Below are 20,623 nucleotides of genomic sequence, written 5' to 3'. Positions count from 1 at the left end.
CGCCGGGCGATGATGTAAGGCCCCGCTCCAGGAGCTCTTCAACCCTGCAACAGCGATTTAACCTGCAAACCTATACGGCCCAGAAGATTGAGGGGGGATCTTATAGAAGTACAGGAGCAGGGATTTGAGTATAGGAGCAGGGAGGTTCTACTGCAGTTGTACAGGGTCTTGGTGAGACCACACCTGGATTATTGCGTGCAGTTTTGGTCTCCTAATCTGAGGAAAGACATTCTTGCCATAGAGGGAGTACAGAGAAGGTTCACCAGACTGATTCCTGGGATGGCAGGACTTTCATATGAAGAAAGACTGGATAGACTCGGCTTGTACTCACTAGAATTTAGAAGAATGAGGGGGGTTCTTATTGAAACTTACAAAATTCTTAAGGGGTTGGACAGGCTAGATGCAGGAAGATTGTTCCCGATGTTGGGGAAGTCCAGAACAAGGGGTCACAGTTTAAGGATAAGGGGGAAATCTTTTAGGACCGAGATGAGAAAAACATTTTCCACACAGAGAGTGGTGAATCTGTGGAATTCTCTGCCACAGAAGGTAGTTGAGGCCAGTTCATTGACTATATTTAAGAGGGAATTAGATGTGGCCCTTGTGGCTAAAGGGATCAGGGGTATGGAGAGAAGGCAGGTACAGGATACTGAGAGATGTGTAGGTGATGTATCGGGTCAGGACCCTTCTGCAGTCGTCTCTCGCTCTCTCTCCATTCATCCATCTCACTCGGCAGCAAATGTAAAGGAGCCATTTGTTTCTGGTTTGCATCGACTTATCGTTTTGCTCAATTTGGTTTAGTTTAGATTAGATACAGCAAGGAAACAGATACCTTGGGCCCACCAAGTCCACACTTACCTTCGATCACCTGTTCACACTAGTTCTATCTTATCCCACTTTCTACTTGAGCTAGGGTGAGACCTGGCCAGATAGAATAATCAGAGGGACAAAAAAAAACTGCAGATGCTGGAATCTTGAGCAAAGCACAAAATGCTGGAGGAACTCAGCGGGTCAGGCAGCATCTCAATGGTGCTTTGTTGTTACGTGTGCTCTGGGCAGTGAAATTCTTTCTACATAACTCACACATGCACGAGTCGCCATATTTTGGTGCCATTTACAAGCTGTCCAAAGTCCTGTCCACGGGCTTAGTCTATTGGAGCAGCTGCAGATCCAGGCGAGCCCCAGGCTGTTGCAGGACCTCCTCCGTCGCCCTCGACAGGCGCCGACCAACGCCTCTCTCCCCTCCTCGACCGTCTCTGTGCACTGGAACCGGCGCTCGCGGCAATACCCCGGTCATTCACCGACCGGCCCACACCTCGCATCCGTCGTCGCCAGCGGCTCTGAGGTCTTCGGGGCCGAGCTCGGCGACTTCCAGAGCTTCCCCCCTATGTATCTGAATGGTGGCCGATTAGGAAAAGGGGAGATGCAACGAGACCTGGGTGTCATGGTACACCAGTCATTGAAAGCAGGCATGCAGGTGCAGCAGGCAGTGAAGAAAGCGAATGGTATGTTAGCATTCATAGCAAAAGGATTTGAGTATAGGGGCAGGGAGGTTCTACTGCAGTTGTACAGGGTCTTGGTGAGACCACACCTGGAGTATTGCGTACAGTTTTGGTCTCCTAATCTGAGGAAAGACATTCTTGCCATAGAGGGAGTACAGAGAAGGTTCACCAGACTGATTCCTGGGATGGCAGGACTTTCATATGAAGATAGACTGGATAGACTCGGCTTGTACTCGCTAGAATTTAGAAGATTGAGGGGGGATCTTATAGAAACGTACAACATTCTTAAGGGTTTGGACGGGCTAGATGCAGGAAGATCGTTCCCGATGTTGGGGAAGTCCAGAACAAGGGGTCACAGTTTAAGGATAAGGGGGAAATCCTTTAGGACCGAGATGAGAAAAACATTTTCCACACAGAGAGTGGTGAATCTCTGGAATTCTCTGCCACAGAAGGTAGTTGAGGCCAGTTTATTGGCTATATTTAAGTGGGAGTTAGGTGTAGCCCTTGTGGCTAAAGGGATCAGGGGGTATGGAGAGAAGGAAGATACAGGATACTGAGTTGGATGATCAGCCATGATCACATTGAATGGCGGTGCAGGCTCGAAGGGCCGAATGGCCTACTCCTGCACCTATTGTCTAAATGAACTTTGCATCACTCCAGATAGACATAAAAAGCCGGAGCAACTCAGCGGGACCGGCGGTATCTCTGGAGAGAAGGAATTGGTGACGTTTCAGGCTGAGACCCTTTGTCAGACTGGACTCGACTTCAGAAGTGTGAAGAAGGGTCTCGACCCGAAACGGCACCCATTCCTTCTCTCCAGAGATGCTGCCTATCCCGCTGAGTTACTCCAGATTTTTGTGTCTATCTTCAGTTTAACCCAGCATCTACAGATCCTTCCTACATATTTGCATCACTCCAGGTAGGAGAAAAAGAATAACATTTAATCAATATTTCTCTTTCTTTTAATCGAGGTATTAAAATGTCCTAGGGGCATAGAAAGTAATTCAACTGGATACAGATATTTCCTTTATCACAGAAACCCAGTGGTCCTTAAATCAAGGCTGCGTCTCCACTTTTTATTTCAGATATGATTCACTCTTTGAAACCTTATGATGTCAATGCAAATTTTGCCATTTACTTGTTTGAACGTATGTTAATATGAAGTGCTGTTCTGCAATTATCCTCTCCGCTCAGTGTCACTGTGTGAGGTTCTATCAACCCCCCCCCCTCCACCCCTCCATAACTCAACAAACGTAGTCATCGACAGACATAACACGCTTGACTAGCTCAGCGGGTCAGGCAGCCTCTCTGGAGAAAATGGATGGGTGACCTTTCGGGTCAGGACCCTTCTTCGGAGCTTATTAAAACCTAGTCTTGGGAGCCTCGGCCGCGGGCCCAGTGGATGACAACGTCGGGAGCTCGCAGGTCCCGGGTTGGTGACCGGTTCTCCGCAGCTCCCGCAACGACAGCTTCGTCCGCTGGACTGGAGGGCGGCAGCTTCGACCGCCCCGGGCCGCGGAGTTTGAACCGGCCCGTTCGCGGAGCTCGGATTCAGCCGCGGGAATTACCATCGCCCGGCGGGGTCACAACATCGGAAGCCTGGATCGCCTCAATGCAGAGGGAGAACAAGGAGGGAAGAGACAAGGACTTTAAGACTTTTGCCTTCCATCACAGTGAGGAGGTGCCTGGTAAACTCACTGTGGTGGATGTTAAACTGTGTGTGTTTTGTTATTCTGTTCTATGTTATGACTGCAAGGTATACAATTTTGTTCAGACTGAAATGTCTGAATGACAATAAAGGATACTTTTATACTTTTAAAAAATACTTTAGTCTAGGCTTAAGCTGGGCATCTAATAATGGGGATCTGATAACAGGGTGTTCAAAAGGGAACTGCAGATGCTGGAATATCGAAGGTACACAAAATTGCTGGAGGAACTCAGCGGGTGCAGCAGCATCTATGGAGCGAAGGAAATAGGCGACGTTTCGGGCCGAAACCCTTCTTCAGACTGATAGGGGGTGGGGAAAGAAAGAAGGACAAAGGGAGGAGGAGGAGGAGCCCGAGGGCGGGCGGATGGGAGGAGACAGCTAGAGGGTGAAGGAAGGGGAGGGGGGGAGGGGACAGCACGGGCTAGCCAAATTGGGAGAATTCAATGTTGATGCCAAGGGGACGCAAGGACCCCAGACGGAATATGAGGTGCTGTTCCTCCAATTTCCGCTGTTGCTCACTCTGGCAATGGAGGAGACCCAGGACAGAGAGGTCGGATTGGGAATGGGAGGGGGAGTTGAAGTGCTGAGCCACCGGGAGGTCAGGTAGGTTATTGCGGACTGAGCGGAGGTGTTCGGCGAAACGGTCGCCCAACCTACGCTTGGTCTCACCGATGTAAATCAGCTGACATCTAGAGCAGCGGATGCAGTAGATGAGGTTGGAGGAGATACAGGTGAACCTTTGTCGCACCTGGAACGACTGCTTGGGACCTTGAATGGAGTCGAGGGGGGAGGTGAAGGGACAGGTGTTGCATTTCTTGCGGAGAAATGCAACACAAATGCGACACAATAACAGGGTAGTTGGTTCTCCATCTCTTTGCAGTGTGTGGGGTGGTGATGAGGAGATGCTACTGTCAGAGGTGCTCACTATGAGCTGGAGCCATGTACAGGGACCCCAGCTGTTATTCAGCTCGATATATACAACTCTATTGTAACTCAAGGGGCAGAGGAGAACGGATGCCCTCCGGTTTCCTGTAGGATATGTGTGTTATGATTGTGTTTGTAGTTTGTTTGGTTGTTTGTCTTTTGCACAAAAGTCCGCGAGCATTGCCACTTTCATTTCACTGCACATCTCGTATGTGTATGTGACAAATAAACTTGACTTGACTTGGATAGTTTGCTTTATCATTGTTACTTTTTTTATATATCTTTCATTCATTTGTTCTATATCTCTCTGCATTGCCGGGAATGCCGTTACCCCTAAACTTCTGTCCCTTCATTCTCAAATCATGTCCTCTTGTTTGAATCTTCCCTACTCTCAATGGGAAAAGCTTATCCACGTCAACTCTGTCTATCCCTCTCATCATTTTAAAGACCTCTATCAAGTCCCCCCTTAACCTTCTGATCTCCAAAGAATAAAGACCTATCTTGTTCAACCTTTATCTGTAACTTAGGTGCTGAAACCCAGGCAACATTCTAGTAAATCTCCTCTGTACTCTCTCTATTTTGTTGACATCTTTCCTATAATTTGGCGACCAAAATTGTACACCATACTCCAGAATTGGCCTCACCAATGCCTTGTACAATTTTAACATTACATCCCAACTTCTATACTCAATGTTCTGATTTATAAAGGCCAGCACACCAAAAGCTTTCTTTACCACCCTATCTACATGAGATTCCACCTTCAGGGAACTGTGCACAGTTATTCCTAGATCCCTCTGTTCAACTGCATTCCTCAATTCGCTACCATTTATCAGTCAGGAAGAAGGGTCTCGACCCGAAACGTCACCCATTCCTTATCTATCCAGAGATGCTGCCTGACCTGCTGTGTCACTCCAGCATTTTGCGCCTATCTTCGGTTTAAAGCAGGATTTGTGGTTCCTTCTTACACGCGCTCTCCAATTCACATTTATAATTTAAATAAACTTTATTAAAAAGGAACAATTGTGGTTTGCGAGGTTGTTGTCTGTAGTCTGTCACCAACTTTTTCAGCACCATAACAGCCACTGCTTTCAAAAGAAAATATTGAGTTCAGTTTAGGGATACAGCATGAAAATACTGGAGGCCCTTGGGCTCACTGAGCCCACACCGCTCATTGATCAGCCGTTCCCACTGGTTCTATGTTATCCCACTTTCCCATCCACTAGGGGCAATTTACTGAGGGACAATTAACCTGCAAACCTGCACTTCTTTGATAGACACAAAATGTAAGCGTAGCTCAGCGGGTCAGGCAGCATCACTGAAGAACATGAATTCGCTACCATTTACATGTAGATAGGGTGGTAAAGAAAGCTTTTGGTGTGCTGGCCTATATAAATCAGAGCATTGAGTATAGAAGTTGGGATGTAATGTTAAAATTGTACAAGGCATTGGTGAGGCCAATTCTGGAATATGGTGTACAATTCTGGTCGTCAAATTATAGGAAAGATGTCAACAAAATAGAGAGAGTACAGAGGAGATTTACTAGAATGTTGCCTGGGTTTCAGCACCTAAGTTACAGAGAAAGGTTGAACAAGATAGGTCTTTATTCTTTGGAGCGCAGAAGGTTAAGGGGGGACTTGATAGAGGACTTAAAAATGATGAGAGGGATAGACAGAGTTGACGTGGATAAGCTTTTTCCATTGAGAGTAGGGAAGATTCAAACAAGAGGACATGATTTGAGAATTAAGGGACAGAAGTTTAGGGGCAACATGAGGGGGAACTTCTTTACTCAGAGAGTGGTAGCTGTGTGGAATGAGCTTCCAGTGGAAGTGGTGGAGGTAGGGTCGATTTTATCATTTAAAAATAAATTGGATAGGTATATGGACGGGAAAGGAATGGAGGGTTATGGTCTGAGTGCAGGTAGATGGGACTAGGTGAGAGTAAGTGTTCGGCACGGACTAGAAGGGCCGAGATGGCCTGTTTCCGTGCTGTCATTGTTATATGGTTATATAGGTGATGTTTCGGGTCAGAACCCTTCTTCAGACTCGGGCTCGGAAGTTTTAGGATCGAGTTTCCGGCCCGAAACGTTACCTATCCTTTTCCTCCAGAGATGCTGCCTGACCCGCTGAATTACTCCAGCACTTTGTGTCTTTCTGCGGTATAAACCAGCACCTGCGGTTTCGTTCCCGCACATCTTTGGGACGCGGGAGGAAACCGGAGCAGACCCACACGGTCTCCGGGAGAACCTGCAGACTCCACGCAGATGGCACCCGAGCGCAGGATCGAATCCGGTTCTCCGGCGCTGTGAGGCAGTAGCTCTGCCCTCTTCAGTTTCAGTCTCAGTTTATTGTCACCTGGTCCGAGGTACAGTAAAAAGCTGGGAATCGGGCTCTGCAAATGCTTTCCCTCCCACTGCACACGTGGACAAAGGATGCAAGTGCCTCCTGCGTGCCGGCCACGTGCCACAACATTGCCAGCCTACACATCCCACCTCTCCTCCCGCACATCAGCCTGGCGCACGATGCCCGCGGCCTGCGTTCCACCGCTCACAGGACGAGATCAAGGTCCACGTCGTCCGCGTAGATCGAGTCGGGATCCTGCATCTTGTCGCCCAGTTTCTTCCACCAGGGGCCCCTGACGGACTGCAGCATAGCACCGTGGCACTGCTTGGCTCTGGCTGCCACAGGGGCGGACCTGCAGTTAAAGAGCTCCACATCCTTCTCGGTCGCCTCCTTCAGGCTGGGAGCGCCTGGATGCAAACGGGAAAAACAATGGGGAGAGAAATGAAGCAGGTATATCAACACTTTTTTTTTTTTTTTTTCTTCCCCGTTTTTGTCTTTTTATTTCTTTACGTTTTTCCTATTTCTTTTACTTACCCACTCTTCGACTACACTCGTTTGGTAGTTTAGGGGTTCTATTCTCACACATTCACTTTCTCTTTCATTCTCTGTCTTTCTTGCTCTTTCTCTCTTTTTCTATTTCATCTTTGCTAAAAATTAAAATTGAAGCTGTCCAATAAATGTATTATGTCATATGCTGCAGTTTATACTTTTGTACACTGCTTCTAATGAAAACAATGAGAATACAAAGGTCCGCGTAAAATCAATTGTTCAAACTGCAAGGGACTTCGACCCGAAACGTTCACTTCAGTTTCTGCCTAATCTGTTAAGTATTTTTAGTTTTTGCTTGAGATTCAAGAGGGAGAGAGAAAGAGAGTAATGCAGGGTGACTTGGACAGGTTGGGGGAGTGGGCAGATGCATGGCAGATGCAGTTTAATGCGGATAAATGTGAGGTTCTCCACTTTGGTAGGAAAAACAGGAAGGCAGATTGCTTTCTAAATGGGTCAAGTTGGGAAAAGGGGAAGTACAACGGGATCTGGGGGCCCTTGTACATCAGTCTATGAAAGTAAGCATGCAGGTACAGTAGGCAGTGAAGAAAGCGAATGGCATGTTGGCCTTTATAACAAGAGGAGTCGAGTATAGGAGCAAAGAGGTCCTTCTGCAGTTGTACAGGGCCCGAGTGAGACCACACCTGGATTTTACTTCGGAGTCACGTGAGTGACTACGTGAAGAGCCCGCTCAGCACGCATGCGCGACATACTTCAAAGCAGCGGTGTGGAATCACAGACAGACACAGTTATTGAAATAAACATAGTAAAGAAAAGGAGACCTTAGTTATCAGTTTGACCCATATTATTGAGGGTGGGAGCGGAGGGCACGTAATCCCTCATCGTAACTCCTCATAAAATACAGATCAAACTTCAAACTGGTAAGTTCTCGTTTAATCTTACTATTATTGTGTGCAGTTTTGCTCACCTAATTTGAGGAAGGACACTTGCTATTGAGGGAGTGCAGCGTAGGTTTACAAGGTTAATTCCCGGGATGGCGGGACTGTCATATGCTGAGAGAATGGAGCAGCTGGATTTGTACACTCTGAAGTTTAGAAGGATGAGAGGGCATCTTATTGAAACATATAAGATTGTTATGGGTTTGGACATGCGAGAGGCAGGAAACATGTTCCCAATGTTGGGAACCAGGGGCCACAGTTTAAGAATAAGGGGTAAGCCATTTAGAACAGAGACGATGAAACACTTTTTCACACAGAGAGTTGTGAGTCTGTGGAATTCTCTGCCTCAGAGAGCGGTGGAGGCCAGTTCTCTGGAAATTCAAGAGAGAGCTAGATAGAGCTCTTAAAGAGGATATGGGGAGAAGACAGGAAAGGGGTACTGATTGGGGATGATCAGCCATGATCACATTGAACGGCGGTGCTGGCTCAAAGGGCCGAATGGCCTACCCTGCACCTATTGTCTATTGTAAGTATTTTATTGTCATATTAGTTCAGTTTAGTTTAGTTTAGTTTAGAGATACAGCGCAGAAACAGGTCCTTCTGCCCACCATGCCAACCAGCGATCCCTGTACACTCGCACTGTCCTGCACACACTAGGGACAATGTACAATTTTACCATAGCCAATTAACCTACAAACCTGTACATTTTTCGAGTGTGGGAGGAAACCGGAGCACCCGGAGAAAACCCACGCAGGTCATAGGGAGAACGTACAAACTCCGTACAGAAAGCATCCGTGGTCAGAATTGAACACGGGTCTCTGGTGCAGTGAAGGGCCTGTGCCACTTGCATGCGTTTGCATGCGTCTGGCGCGTCAAACGTGGTCGTTTGAGGTGTGCAGACCGCGCCGGTCCAACTTCCAAGCGCGGAGGCGTATGGAGTTGTGCGGGGCTGGTCCCGACATCGTGCGGGGCTCCGAATATCACGCACTGTCCGAAAATCCCGCGCGCCAACGGCCTGTCGGCCCGCAGGCGCATTGACGACGTATATGCCTATCGCGTGGCGTTGTGCGATAACGTCACCGCCCGGCGTGCCGTTGCGTGATTACGTCACCGCCTGACGTCGTGCGACGCTCAATTTCAGTCGCCCCGCCTCCTGCCCAGCTGATTGGTGAGTATGACGTAAATTACGTCACGCGCGAACTTTATGCGAACTCCGCTTCCGTTTTGGTCGCGCCAAACGCATGCAGTCGCATGCAAGTGGGACAGGCCCTTAAGGCAGTAACTCCACCACTGTGCAGGTCTGGTTTACACAAGATAGGAAGTGTGCAGAAGGGATTTCACCAAGATGGGGCATTTCAGCTGTGTGCTGCCCAGGTGAGGTCTGCTGAATGATGTACCAGTTTCTATGCAAACTAAAGCTTTTCTCCGTACCTAGGTACATGTGAGAAAAATATATCATTATGAGGGGACACTGGGCTCGGCTGGGATTATTTACCGTGGGCCAGTGATGTTCTGAGGATCTCCAGTGTTTATGACCAGATGCGTCGACAATTCCTTTTGCCCACTGAAACGGCACCACCAGCTACAATCTTCCAGCAGATTGGGACTAGCTTAGATTGCTTGGTCACTTTGTAAATGGGAACAGACATGTCAAATGGAATATAAATGCTGGGGAAACTCAGCGGGTGAGGCAGCATCTATGGAGCGAAGGAATAGGTGACGTTTCGGGTCTCTTCGCTCCATAGATGCTGTCTCATCCGCTGAGTTTCTCCAGCATTTTTATCTACCTTCGATTTTTCTAGCATCTGCAATTCCTTCTTAATCATGACAAGTGGAATATACCCGGTCTGAGCGCAGGTATATGGGACTAGGGGAGAATACGTGTTCAGCACGGACTAGAGGGGTCGAGATGGCCTGTTTCCGTGCTGTAATTGTTATATGGTTATATGGTTAATAATGTGCAGAACTGACATCATCCACTTTAGTACAAAATAGACAAAGGCTGGTTATTTTGTATTAATGTGGGAGATTGAAAATCCTCGGTGTTCAAAAGGGCTTGTGTGTTCTTGTACAAGAATCACTGAAAATAAACAGTCGTACAGCAAGGAACCAGACCCTTTGGCCCAATTCGCCCGTGCCGATCAAGATGCCCCATCTAAGCTAGTCCCATTTGTCCGCGTTTGACCCATATCCCTCTAAACCATTCCTACCTGTGCACCTGTCCAGGTGTCGTTTCAATGCTGTTATAACGCCAGCCTCAATTACCGCCCCTAACAGTTCATTCCACATAACCACTGCACTGTGAGTTAAAATGCTGCCCTTAAGGGCCTGTCCCACTTGCATGCGATTGCATGCGTTTGGCGCGACCAAACATGGTCGCTTGAGGCGTACGGGCACCATATGGCTGCGCGGGGCCGGTCCCACTTAGAAGCGCGGAGTTGTGCGGGGCTGGTCCCGACATCGCCCAAGGCTCCGAAAATCTGACAGTGTCCGAAATCTACACACGCCACGCAGGCACATTGCGGTCGTACGTAGCGTCTTGACGGCGTACGCCTAGCACGTGGCATTGCACGATGACATCACCGCCCGGCGTGGCGTTGCGTGATGACGTCACCGCCCGACGCCCAAATTCAATCGGCCCGCCTCCTGCCCAGCTGATTAGTAAGTATGACGCAAATGACGTCACGCGCGAACTCCGCGTGAACTCCGCTTCCGTTTGGTCGCGCCAAACGCATGCAATCGCATGCAAGTGGGACAGGCCCTTTAGGTTTAGTTTTAGTTCGTTTAGAGTAACAGTGCGGAAACAGGCCTTTCGGCCCATCGAGTCCACACAGACCTGCGATCTCCGCACACTTACACTATCCGACACACACTAGCGGCAATTTACATTTATACCAAGCCAATTAAGCTACAAACCTGCACGTCTTAGGAGTGTGGAAGGAAACCGAAGATCCCGGAGAAAACCCACGCAGGTCACGGGGAGAACGTACAAACTCCGTACAGACAGCACCTGTAGTCAGGATCGAACCCGGGTCTCTGGCGCTGTGAGGCAGCAACTCTACCGCTGCGCCACCATGCCACCTATTAAATGCTGCTCTTCTCACTTTAAACCTATGTCCTCTGGTTTTTGATTCCCCATCTCTAATGTTTTGTGTCTATTAACAGACTCTAAAGTCACACTAGAATATTATTTCCAAAAATTAATTGTCAATTTTAAAGTGATGGGTTTTGGTTAATAAATATTAAGAACATGGGGCACAACAGGTGCATGGAATGTTGTAGGACGGAACTGCAGATGCTGGTTTAAACCGAAAATAGACACAAAATGCTGGAGTAACTCAGCGGGACAGGCTGAAGTAGGGTCTGAAGAAGGGTCTCGGGTCGAGGCGCTTCTTCAGACTGAGAAGGTCGTGACAAAAAGGCACAAAGTACCGGAGAAACGAAGAAGGTCTCAACCCGAAACGACACCCCTTCCTTCTGTCCATAGATGCTGCCTGTACCGCTGAGTTATTCCAGCATTTTGTGTCTATCTTCATGAGCATGGATTGGCTGAATAGGGGATAAATGGACACATTCTGGTCCCATATTTGGGTGGCGCGGTGGTAGAGTTGCTGCCTTACAGCGCCGGAGACCCGCGTTCGATCCCGACCGCTGGTGCTGTCTGTACGGAGTTGACAATGGTATGTTAGCTTTCATAGCAAAAGGATTTGAGTATAGGAGCAGGGAGGTTCTACTGCAGTTGTACAGGGTCTTGGTGAGACCACACCTGGAGTATTGCGTACAGTTTTGGTCTCCAAATCTGAGGAAAGACATTCTTGCCATAGAGGGAATGCAGAGAAGGTTCACCGACTGATTCCTGGGATGGCAGGACTGTCTTATGAAGAAAGACTGGATAGACTTGGTTTATACTCTCTAGAATTTAGGAGATTGAGAGGGGATCTTATAGAAACTCACAAAATTCTTAAGGGGTTGGACAGGCTAGATGCAGGAAGATTGCTCCCGATGTTGGGGAAGTCCAGGACAAGGGGTCACAGCTTAAGGATAAGGGGGAAATCCTTTAAAACCGAGATGAGAAGAACATTTTTCACACAGAGAGTGGTGAATCTCTGGAACTCTCTGCCACAGAGGGTAGTCGAGGCCAGTTCATTGGCTATATTTAAGAGGGAGTTAGATGTGGCCCTTGTGGCTAAGGGGATCAGAGGGTATGGAGAGAAGGCAGGTACGGGATACTGAGTTGGATGATCAGCCATGATCATATTGAATGGCGGTGCAGGCTTGAAGGGCCGAATGGCCTACTCCTGCACCTAATTTCTATGTTTCTATGTGACCGAGGGAGATTTTCCCCGAGATCTTCGGTTTCCTCCCACACTCCAAAGACGTGTAGGTCTGTAGGTTAATTGGATTGGCACAAGTGTAAAATGTCCCTGGTGCGTGTAGGATAGTGTTAGTGTGCAGGGATCGCTGGTCGGTGCTGACTCCGTGGGCCGAAGGGCCTTTTTCCGCGCTCTATCTGTAAACTAAACTAAAAAAATATTTCTGTGCTCCTACTTACTCATCAGTAGCTCAACGTCGGTGTTAATCTGGGCTAGCAGAGCCTCTCCCCGCAGCTCCGACCTTCGTTCCAGGTTTCTCCTCATGAGGTACTGACCCAGCATCTCCTGGACCTGGGCGTGTTGTTCCTTTGTTCTCTCCTCTGTCACATGAGTAACCTAAAAGCAGACGTACGTACCTAGGTTAAAATGCGGCAAACAATTTTGGGTGCATTATTATTAACCACAAGACATAGCCATCTCCATCATTAAGGACCCTTATCACCCATCACACCACATCTTCTCCATTCTGCCATTGGGGAAGAGGTACAGGAGTACCAGCTGCAGAACCAGCAGGATGCTCCACAGCTTCTTCCTACAGGCAATAAAACTGGTTAACGGACTGTGTCCCCTCCCCATACATCATACACCAACTTTAGTTCAATTTTAGGTCTTTTTTAGATATGTTAATTTTAAAGTTGTATGTATTTATTCTACTTTTTATTAACTGCACTGACAGGAACTGATGAGAAACAATTTTTTGTTTCTTCTGTGTATGTAAGCACTCAGTGAAATGACAATAAAGTAAATACTGAATACTGAATAGCGAAGAAGTCATACATTATTGGAGCAGAATTAGGCCATTCGGCCCATCAAGTCTACTCCGCCAGCCATACATAGGTGATCTATCTTTCCTTCTCAACCCCATTCTCCTGCCTTCTCCCCATATCCCTTGTTTCTGTTTCTATGTTTCTATGTTAACCCCATCCTCCTGCCTTCTCCCCATATCCCTTGACACCCGTATTGATCAAGAACCTATCAATCTCCATCTTAGAAAATATCCATTGACTTGGCCTCCACAGCCTTCTGAGGCACTGAATTCCACAGATTCACCACCCTCTCACATGCGAGTCCTATTGATGGCTCAGATGACTGAAAGATGACATGTTGTGTCTATCTTTGGTGTAATGCAGCATCTGCAGTTCCTTCTTACACAGTGCAATATAGTTTGTCAGATTAAGGTGGATTTGCCTGTAAAGGCAAGAATGATCATTGATGCTAAATCCAAAAGATATGCCGTAAAGAATCAATTATTAGTCCATTATTTACCAGCATGGATTAGAGTGTAGGAGCAATAAAGAGAGACACAAAATGCTGGGGTGATTCAGCGGGTCAGGCAGCATCTCTGGAGAGAAGGAATCCCACGTGATATTTCGGGTCGGAACCATTCTACAGTCTGAACAAGGGTCTCGACCCAAAACGTCACCTATTCCTTTTCTCCAGAGATGCTGCCTGACCCGCTAAATTATTCCAGCACTTTGTGTCTATCTTCGGTATAAACCAGCATCTGCAGTTCCTTCCTACACACACACACAGTAATAAAGGGATTGGACAAACTTGAATTGTTTTCTGTGGAACACTGGAGTTTGAGGGAAGACCTGATAGAAATATATAAAATTACAGGCGAAAGGCCGGGCGGGCAGTCGGAAACCTTTTATTCTCTCAGGGTGGTAAAATCAAATACTAGAGGGTACAGCTTTCATGGCAAAGTGGCCAAAGTTTAAAGATGTGTGGGGCAAGATGAGGGGTGGGTGCCTGGAACATGCTGTCAGGGGCAATGGTGGAGGCAGATACCATTGTGGTGCTGAACTGCTGCCTCACAGCATCAGAGACCTGGGTTCAATCCTTACCTCGGGTGCTGTCTGTGTCATCGAGGGAGTACAGAGAAGGTTCACCAGACTGATTCCTGGGATGTCAGGACTTTCATATGAAGAAAGACTGGATAGACTCGGCTTGTACTCGCTAGAATTTAGAAGATTGAGGGGGGATCTTATAGACTTACAAAATTCTTAAGGGGTTGGACAGGCTAGATGCAGGAAGATTGTTCCCGATGTTGGGGAAGTCCAGTACAAGGGGTCACAGTTTGAGGATAAGGGGGAAGTCTTTTAGGACCGAGATAAGAAAAACTTTTAGCCCTTGTGGCTAAAGGGATCAGGGGGTTATGGAGCGAAGGCAGGTACAGGATACTGAGTTGGATGATCAGCCATGATCATATTGAATGGCGGTGCAGGCTCGAAGGGCCGAATGGCCTACTCCTGCACCTATTTTCTATGTTTCTATAGCCTACTACTACACCTATTGTCTATTGTTTATTGTCTATTGTCTCAACCCTGTTCTCTTGCCATCTCCCCATCACCCCTGACACCCTCAATAATCAAGAAGGAAGAGTTGACTTTGTGGTCGATGGTCGGTGTGGACTCAGTGGGCTGAAGGGCCTGTTGCCATGCTGTATCGGTAAAACTAAAACCAAAGCTCAGCGTACAATTCCAATAGAGCATACTCACTGTATGATGTTTGACATAGTTCTCCAGTTGGGCACGCAGTTCTTGTCTCCGTGTATCTGTCAGTCCCTTTGGTCCGCGCCAGGTGAGGATATCTCTCCTCAGGTTTCTACGTTTTTCTAAGAACCTCAACACCTGCAACCATGAAAAACATTTTGTGCAGTATTTCCGAAACACACACATACAATGAAAGGAAAAAAGAGGCGCCCGGTAGAGTTGCTGTCTTACAGCGAATGCAGCACCGGAGACCCAGGTTCGATCCTGACTACGGGTGCTGTCTGTACGGAGTTTGTACGTTCTCCCCGTGACCTGCGTGGGTTTTCCCCGAGGTCTTCGGTCGGTTTCCTCCCACACTCCAAAGACGTACGGGTAAGTAGGTTCATTGGCTTGGTAAATGTAAAAAATGTCCCTAGTGGGTATAGGATAGTGTTTATGTGCGGGGATCGCTGGTCGGCGCGGACCCGGGGGGGCAAAGAAGTGGACTAATGTCCATTCCAATTCATGGCATTTCAAGATCAATAACTTTAATTCACTGTGTTCTCGAAGAAACTGCAGATGCTGGAAAATGGAAGGTAGACAAAAATGCTGGGGAAACTCAGCAGGTTCAGCAGCATCTATGGAGCGAAGGAAATAGGCAACTTTTCGGGTCGAGACCCTTCTTCATGCTCCAACGTTTCAAATCGAGACCGTTCTTCAGACGGATCTCGTCTCGACCTGCAGTTGTATAGGGCTCTGGAGAGACCACATCTGGAGTATTGTGTACAGTTTTGGTCTCCTAATTTGAGGAAGGACATCCTTGTGATTGAGGCAGTGCAGCGCAGGTTCACGAGATTGATCCCTGGGATGGCGGGACTGTCATATGAGGAAAGATTGAAAAGACTAGGCTTGTATTCACTGGAGTTTAGAAGGATGAGAGGGCATCTTATAGAAACATATAAATTATTAAAGGACTGGACAAGCTAGATGCAGGAAAAATGTTCCCAATGTTGGGCGAATCCAGAACCAGGGGCCACAGTCTTAGAATAAAGGGGAGGTAATTTAAGACAGAGGTGAGAAAAAACTTTTTCACCCAGAGAGTTGTGAATTTATGGAATTCCCTGCCACAGAGGGCAGTGGAGGCCAAATCACTGGATGGATTTAAGAGGGAGTTAGATAGAGCTCTAGGGGCTAGTGGAGTCAAGGGATATGGGGAGAAGGCAGGCACGGGTTATTGATAGGGGACGATCAGCCATGATCACAATTAATGGCGTTGCTGGCTCGAAAGGCCGAATGGCCTCCTCCTGCACCTATTTTCTATGTTTCTATGACTTTAAATCACTGGGCATGCGTTTCTACTGTCCTAGTCTTTGAAACTCCAGCTTAATATGTTTCTCAGTTGATAGTAGACACACTCTGATTCAGATGTTTGCGAATTGAGATGGGAACAAACATGAGCAGAATAATTTCAGTTGGGATTCCACTGCGCTACTGAGGGATTGATGCACTACAAGTTGGAAGTAACATCAAACTGAGACTTTGTACTCCATGATAGCTAGGGAGTAAAAGATCCTATACCACTAACTTGACAAAGTTGTCCCGGGTACACTGAGCCATTATTTATTCCTCAACCAACATAAATTAAAAGCCAATAGATAATTGACCTGAAATGATAACTGTTCCTTTTCCCCCACAGAGGTTGCCTGACTTACATGGTACATAGTTCCTTGAAGGTGGTGTTACAGGTAGATACGTTGGTCAAAAAGGCTTTTGGCCTTCATCTGTCAAGAGTATTGAGTATAGAGGTTGGGAGGTCATGTTGCAGTTATACAAGTCTGGTGAGGCCACATTTTGAGTGTTGTGTTCAGTCTTGGTCACCATGTCATAGAAAAAATGTTGTCAAACTGGAAAAGGTGCAGAGAAGATTTACAAGGATGTTGCCAGGACTTGGGGTTGGACAGTCTAGATGCAGGAAGATTATTCCCGATGTTGGGGAAGTCCAGAACGAGGGGTCACAGTTTAAGGATAAGAGGGAAATCGTTTAGGACCGAGATGAGAAAATCATTTTTCACACAGAGAGTGGTGAATATGTGGAATTCTCTGCCACAGAAGGTAATTGAGGCCAGTTCATTGGCTATATTTAAGAGGGTTAGATGTGGCCCTTGTGGCTAAAGGGATCAGGGGGTATGGAGAGAAGGCAGGTACAGGATACTGAGTTGGATGATCAGCCATGATCATATTGAATGGCGGTGCAGGTTCGAAGGGCCAAATGGCCTACTCCTGCACCTGTTTTCTATGTTTCTATGAGGGCCTGAGCTACATTGAGAAGGCTAGGACTTTATTCCTTGGAGCGCAGGAGGATGAGGGTGATCGTATAGAGGCCTACAAAATCATGTGAAGAATAGATAGAGTGAAAGCACAGACTTTTGCCCAGATTAGGGGAATCGAGAACCAGAGGACATATGTCTACGGTGAGGGGGGGGGGGGAGGGGGTGGGGGGGGGGGCAAATTTAATAGGGAGGCACGGTGGCACAGAGGTCAAGTTGCTGCCTTACAACGCTTACAATGCCAGAGACCCGGATTCAATGCAGACTACGGGTGCTGTCAAGAGACAATAGACAATTGATGCAGGAGTAGGCCATTCAGCCCTTCGAGCCAGCACCGCCATTCAATGTGATCATGACTGATCATCCCCAATCAGTATCCCATTCATGCCTTCTCCCCATATCCAGAACAAGGGGGTCACAGTTTAAGGATAAGGGGGAAATCTTTTAGGACCGAGATGAGAAAAACATTTTTCACTCAGAGAGTGGTGAATCTGTGGAATTCTGTGGCACGGAAGGTAGTTGAGGCCAGTTCATTGGCTATATTTAAGAGGGAGTTAGATGTGGCCCTTGTGGCTAAAGGGATCAGGGGGTATGGAGAGAAGGCAGGTACAGGATACTGAGTTGGATGATCAGCCATGATCATATTGAATGGCGGTGCAGGCAGTGCCGGATTTAGATGAAGAGAGGCCCTAAGCTGTTCCACTTGTGAGGCCCCCAACGACCGGCAGCCATGGCGGCCAAATCTCCCACAATTCAAAGCGAGGGAGAAAGTGCCCAGCGCCGACCAGTTGCCGTTGCAGTGCGCATGCGCAGGGCGGCCGATGATTTGCTGGCCGTGGTTGTGCGCATGTGCAAGGCGGCCTGCCGTGCCGGCGGATGAGGAGCGAGCGGAGCCCGGCGGCCTGGACACGGATAGTGGGGGGAGATGGAGAGAGAGAGAGATAGAGAGGGGGGGCACCCAGAGTTGAACGGTAGGTGTTCTGCCTTGGCCGGAGGCCCCCCTAGACCTCGAGGCCCATCAATTTTTTCGGGGGGGCCCCTAGAAAGTGGGGGCCCTAAGCTATAGCTTGTTTAGCTTATACGTAAATCCGGCACTGGGTGCAGGCTCGAAGGGCCAAATGGCCTACTCCAGCACCTATTTTCTATGTTTCTATGTTTCTATCCCTGACTCCGCTATTTTTAAGAGCCCTATCCAGCTCTCTCATGAAAGCATCCAAAGAACCCGCCTCCGCCGCCCTCTGAGGCAGAGAATTCCACAGACTCACCACTCTCTGTGAGAAAAAGTGTTTCCTCGTCTCCGTTCTAAATGGCTTACTCCTTATTCGTAAACTGTGGCCCCTGGTTCTGGACTCCCCCATCATCGGGAACATGTTTCCTGCCTCTAGCGGGTCCAAACCCTTAACAATCTTATATGTTTCAACGCTCCTTCTGCCTGCACGGAATTTGTACGTTCTCCCCGTAACTTGCGTGGGTTTTCTCCGAGACTTCTGATATATATCCGGGTGATCCTGGGGGTAAAATGGGAAAATGCAGCAACTGTGCCCAGTGGTAGAGTTGGTGCCTTACAGTGCTTGCAGTGCCAGAGGCCCAGGTTCGATCCTGACTACGGGTGCTGTCTGTACGGAGTTTGTGCGTTCTCCCCGTGACCAAGTAAGTTTCCTCCGAGGATTTTTGGTTTCCTCCAAAGACATAGAGGTTTGTAAGTTGAAGGTACACAAAATTGCTGGGGAAACTCAGCGGGTGCAGCAGCATCTATGGAGCGAAGGAAATAGGCGACGTTTCGGGCCGAAACCCTTCTTCAGACCGAAGAAGGGTTTCGGCCCGAAACGTCGCCTATTTCCTTCGCTCCATAGATGCTGCTGCACCCGCTGAGTTTCCCCAGCAATTTTGTGTACCTTCGATATTCCAGCAACTGCAGTTCCTTTTTGAACACTGAGGTTTGTAAGTTAATTGGTTTGGTATGTGTAAAAATTGTCCCTAATGTGTGTGCAAGATACTGTTAATGTGCGGCGATCGCAGGTCGTAGCGGACTCGGTGGGCCGAAGCGCCTGTTTGGGCGCTCTATCGCTGAACTCAACTAAACTAAATTATAACAAAAAGAACATAAGCATTAATCTTCAACCTATCAAGAAAGCACTCACATATCTCTGTATAATGATGGCTGCCTTGAATTTCTTCAGGGACGACTTCTGCTGGCTGAAGCTTTGTCTCTGTCTGTATCCACGCCAGACCTTCTGAATCACCATTGCCGATTGCTCCTTCTCATGCTTTAGGTATTTCGCGATTTCACCTGCACAAGGAAGAGGCCGGCCTTCCGTTAAACGGGATTGGGAGCAGAAGGGTAAGACCAGCGTGCCGCGTGGCCTGTCTTAAAACATAGAAACATAGAAAAAAGGTGCAGGAGTAGGCCATTCGGCCCTTCGAGCCTGCACCACCATTCAATGTGATCATGGCTGATCATCCAACTCAGTATTCTGTACCTGCCTTCTCTCCATACCCCCTGATCCCTTTAGCCACAAGGACCACATCTAACTCCCTCTTAAATATAGCCAATGAACTGGCCTCAACTACCTTCTGTGGCAGAGAGTTCCAGAGATTCACCACTCTCTGCGTGAAAAATGTTTTTCTCATCTTGGTCCTAAAGGATTTCCTCTTTATCCTTGAACTGTGACCCCTTGTCCTGGACTCCCCCAACCTTGGGAACAATCTTCCTGCATCTAGCCTGTCCAACCCCTTAAGAATTTTGTAAGTTTCCATAAGATCCCCCCTCAATCTCCTAAATTCCAGCGAGTACAAGCCGAGTCTATCCAGTCTTTCTTCATATGAAAGTCCTGACATCCCAGGAATCAGTCTGGTGAACCTTCTCTGTGCTCCCTCTATGGCAAGAATGTCCTTCCTCAGATTAGGAGACCAAAACTGTACACAATACTCCAGGTGTGGTCTCGCCAAGACCCTGTACAACTGCAGTAGAACCTCCCTGCTCCTATACTCCTATATTTTGCTATGAATGCTAACATAGCAATGAATCCTTTTGCTATGAATGCTAACATCTTAGTTTAGTCTTAGTCTGAAGAAGGGCCTCGAAACGTCACCCATTCCTTCTCTCCAAAGATACTGTTGAGTTACTCTTGCATTTTGTGTCTAACTTTAGTTTAGTTTAGTTAAGATATACAGCACGGAAACAGGCCCTTCGGCCCACTGAGTCCACGCCAACCATCGATCCCTGCACAGTAACACTGCCCTACACACACTCGGGACAATTTACAATGTTACCAAGCCAATCTTCGTACAAACCTGTACGTCTTTGGAGTGTGTGAGGAAACCGGAGCACCCACACATATCTCACGGGGTTCACGGGATGAAGTTACAAACTCCATACAGACAGCACCCGTAGTCAAGATGGAAGCTTGGTCCCTGGCGCTGTGGGGCAGTGACTCTACCACGGCACCGCTCTGTGCTGCCCAGTCTTGAAGAAGGGTGGCTGACCTAAAACGTGGCTGCCTATTTCCTTCCACAGATGCTGAGTTCCTCCAG

General features: G+C 47.9%; 1 protein-coding gene across 1 annotated transcript in view; it reads right to left on the bottom strand.

The window, feature by feature from the left end:
* Nucleotides 1-5,115: 5,115 nt before the first annotated feature.
* iqcb1 (IQ motif containing B1) overlaps nt 5,116-20,623 on the bottom strand; it is a 72,285-nt gene continuing 56,777 nt past the window's right edge. The window contains exons 11-14 of the mRNA XM_033024894.1: nt 19,231-19,379; nt 14,790-14,921; nt 12,468-12,624; nt 5,116-6,877 (exon numbers count right to left, since the gene is read on the bottom strand). Of these exons, the coding sequence (XP_032880785.1) occupies nt 6,675-6,877; nt 12,468-12,624; nt 14,790-14,921; nt 19,231-19,379 (641 nt within the window). The 3' untranslated portion in view covers nt 5,116-6,674. The remainder of the gene's footprint in view (nt 6,878-12,467; nt 12,625-14,789; nt 14,922-19,230; nt 19,380-20,623) is intronic.

The sequence above is a fragment of the Amblyraja radiata genome, chromosome 7 (genome assembly GCF_010909765.2).
Source record: "Amblyraja radiata isolate CabotCenter1 chromosome 7, sAmbRad1.1.pri, whole genome shotgun sequence".
NCBI lineage: Eukaryota > Metazoa > Chordata > Chondrichthyes > Rajiformes > Rajidae > Amblyraja > Amblyraja radiata.
The sequence above is the reverse complement of the archived record's forward strand: the minus strand, read 5'-3'. Positions and strand labels throughout refer to the sequence as shown.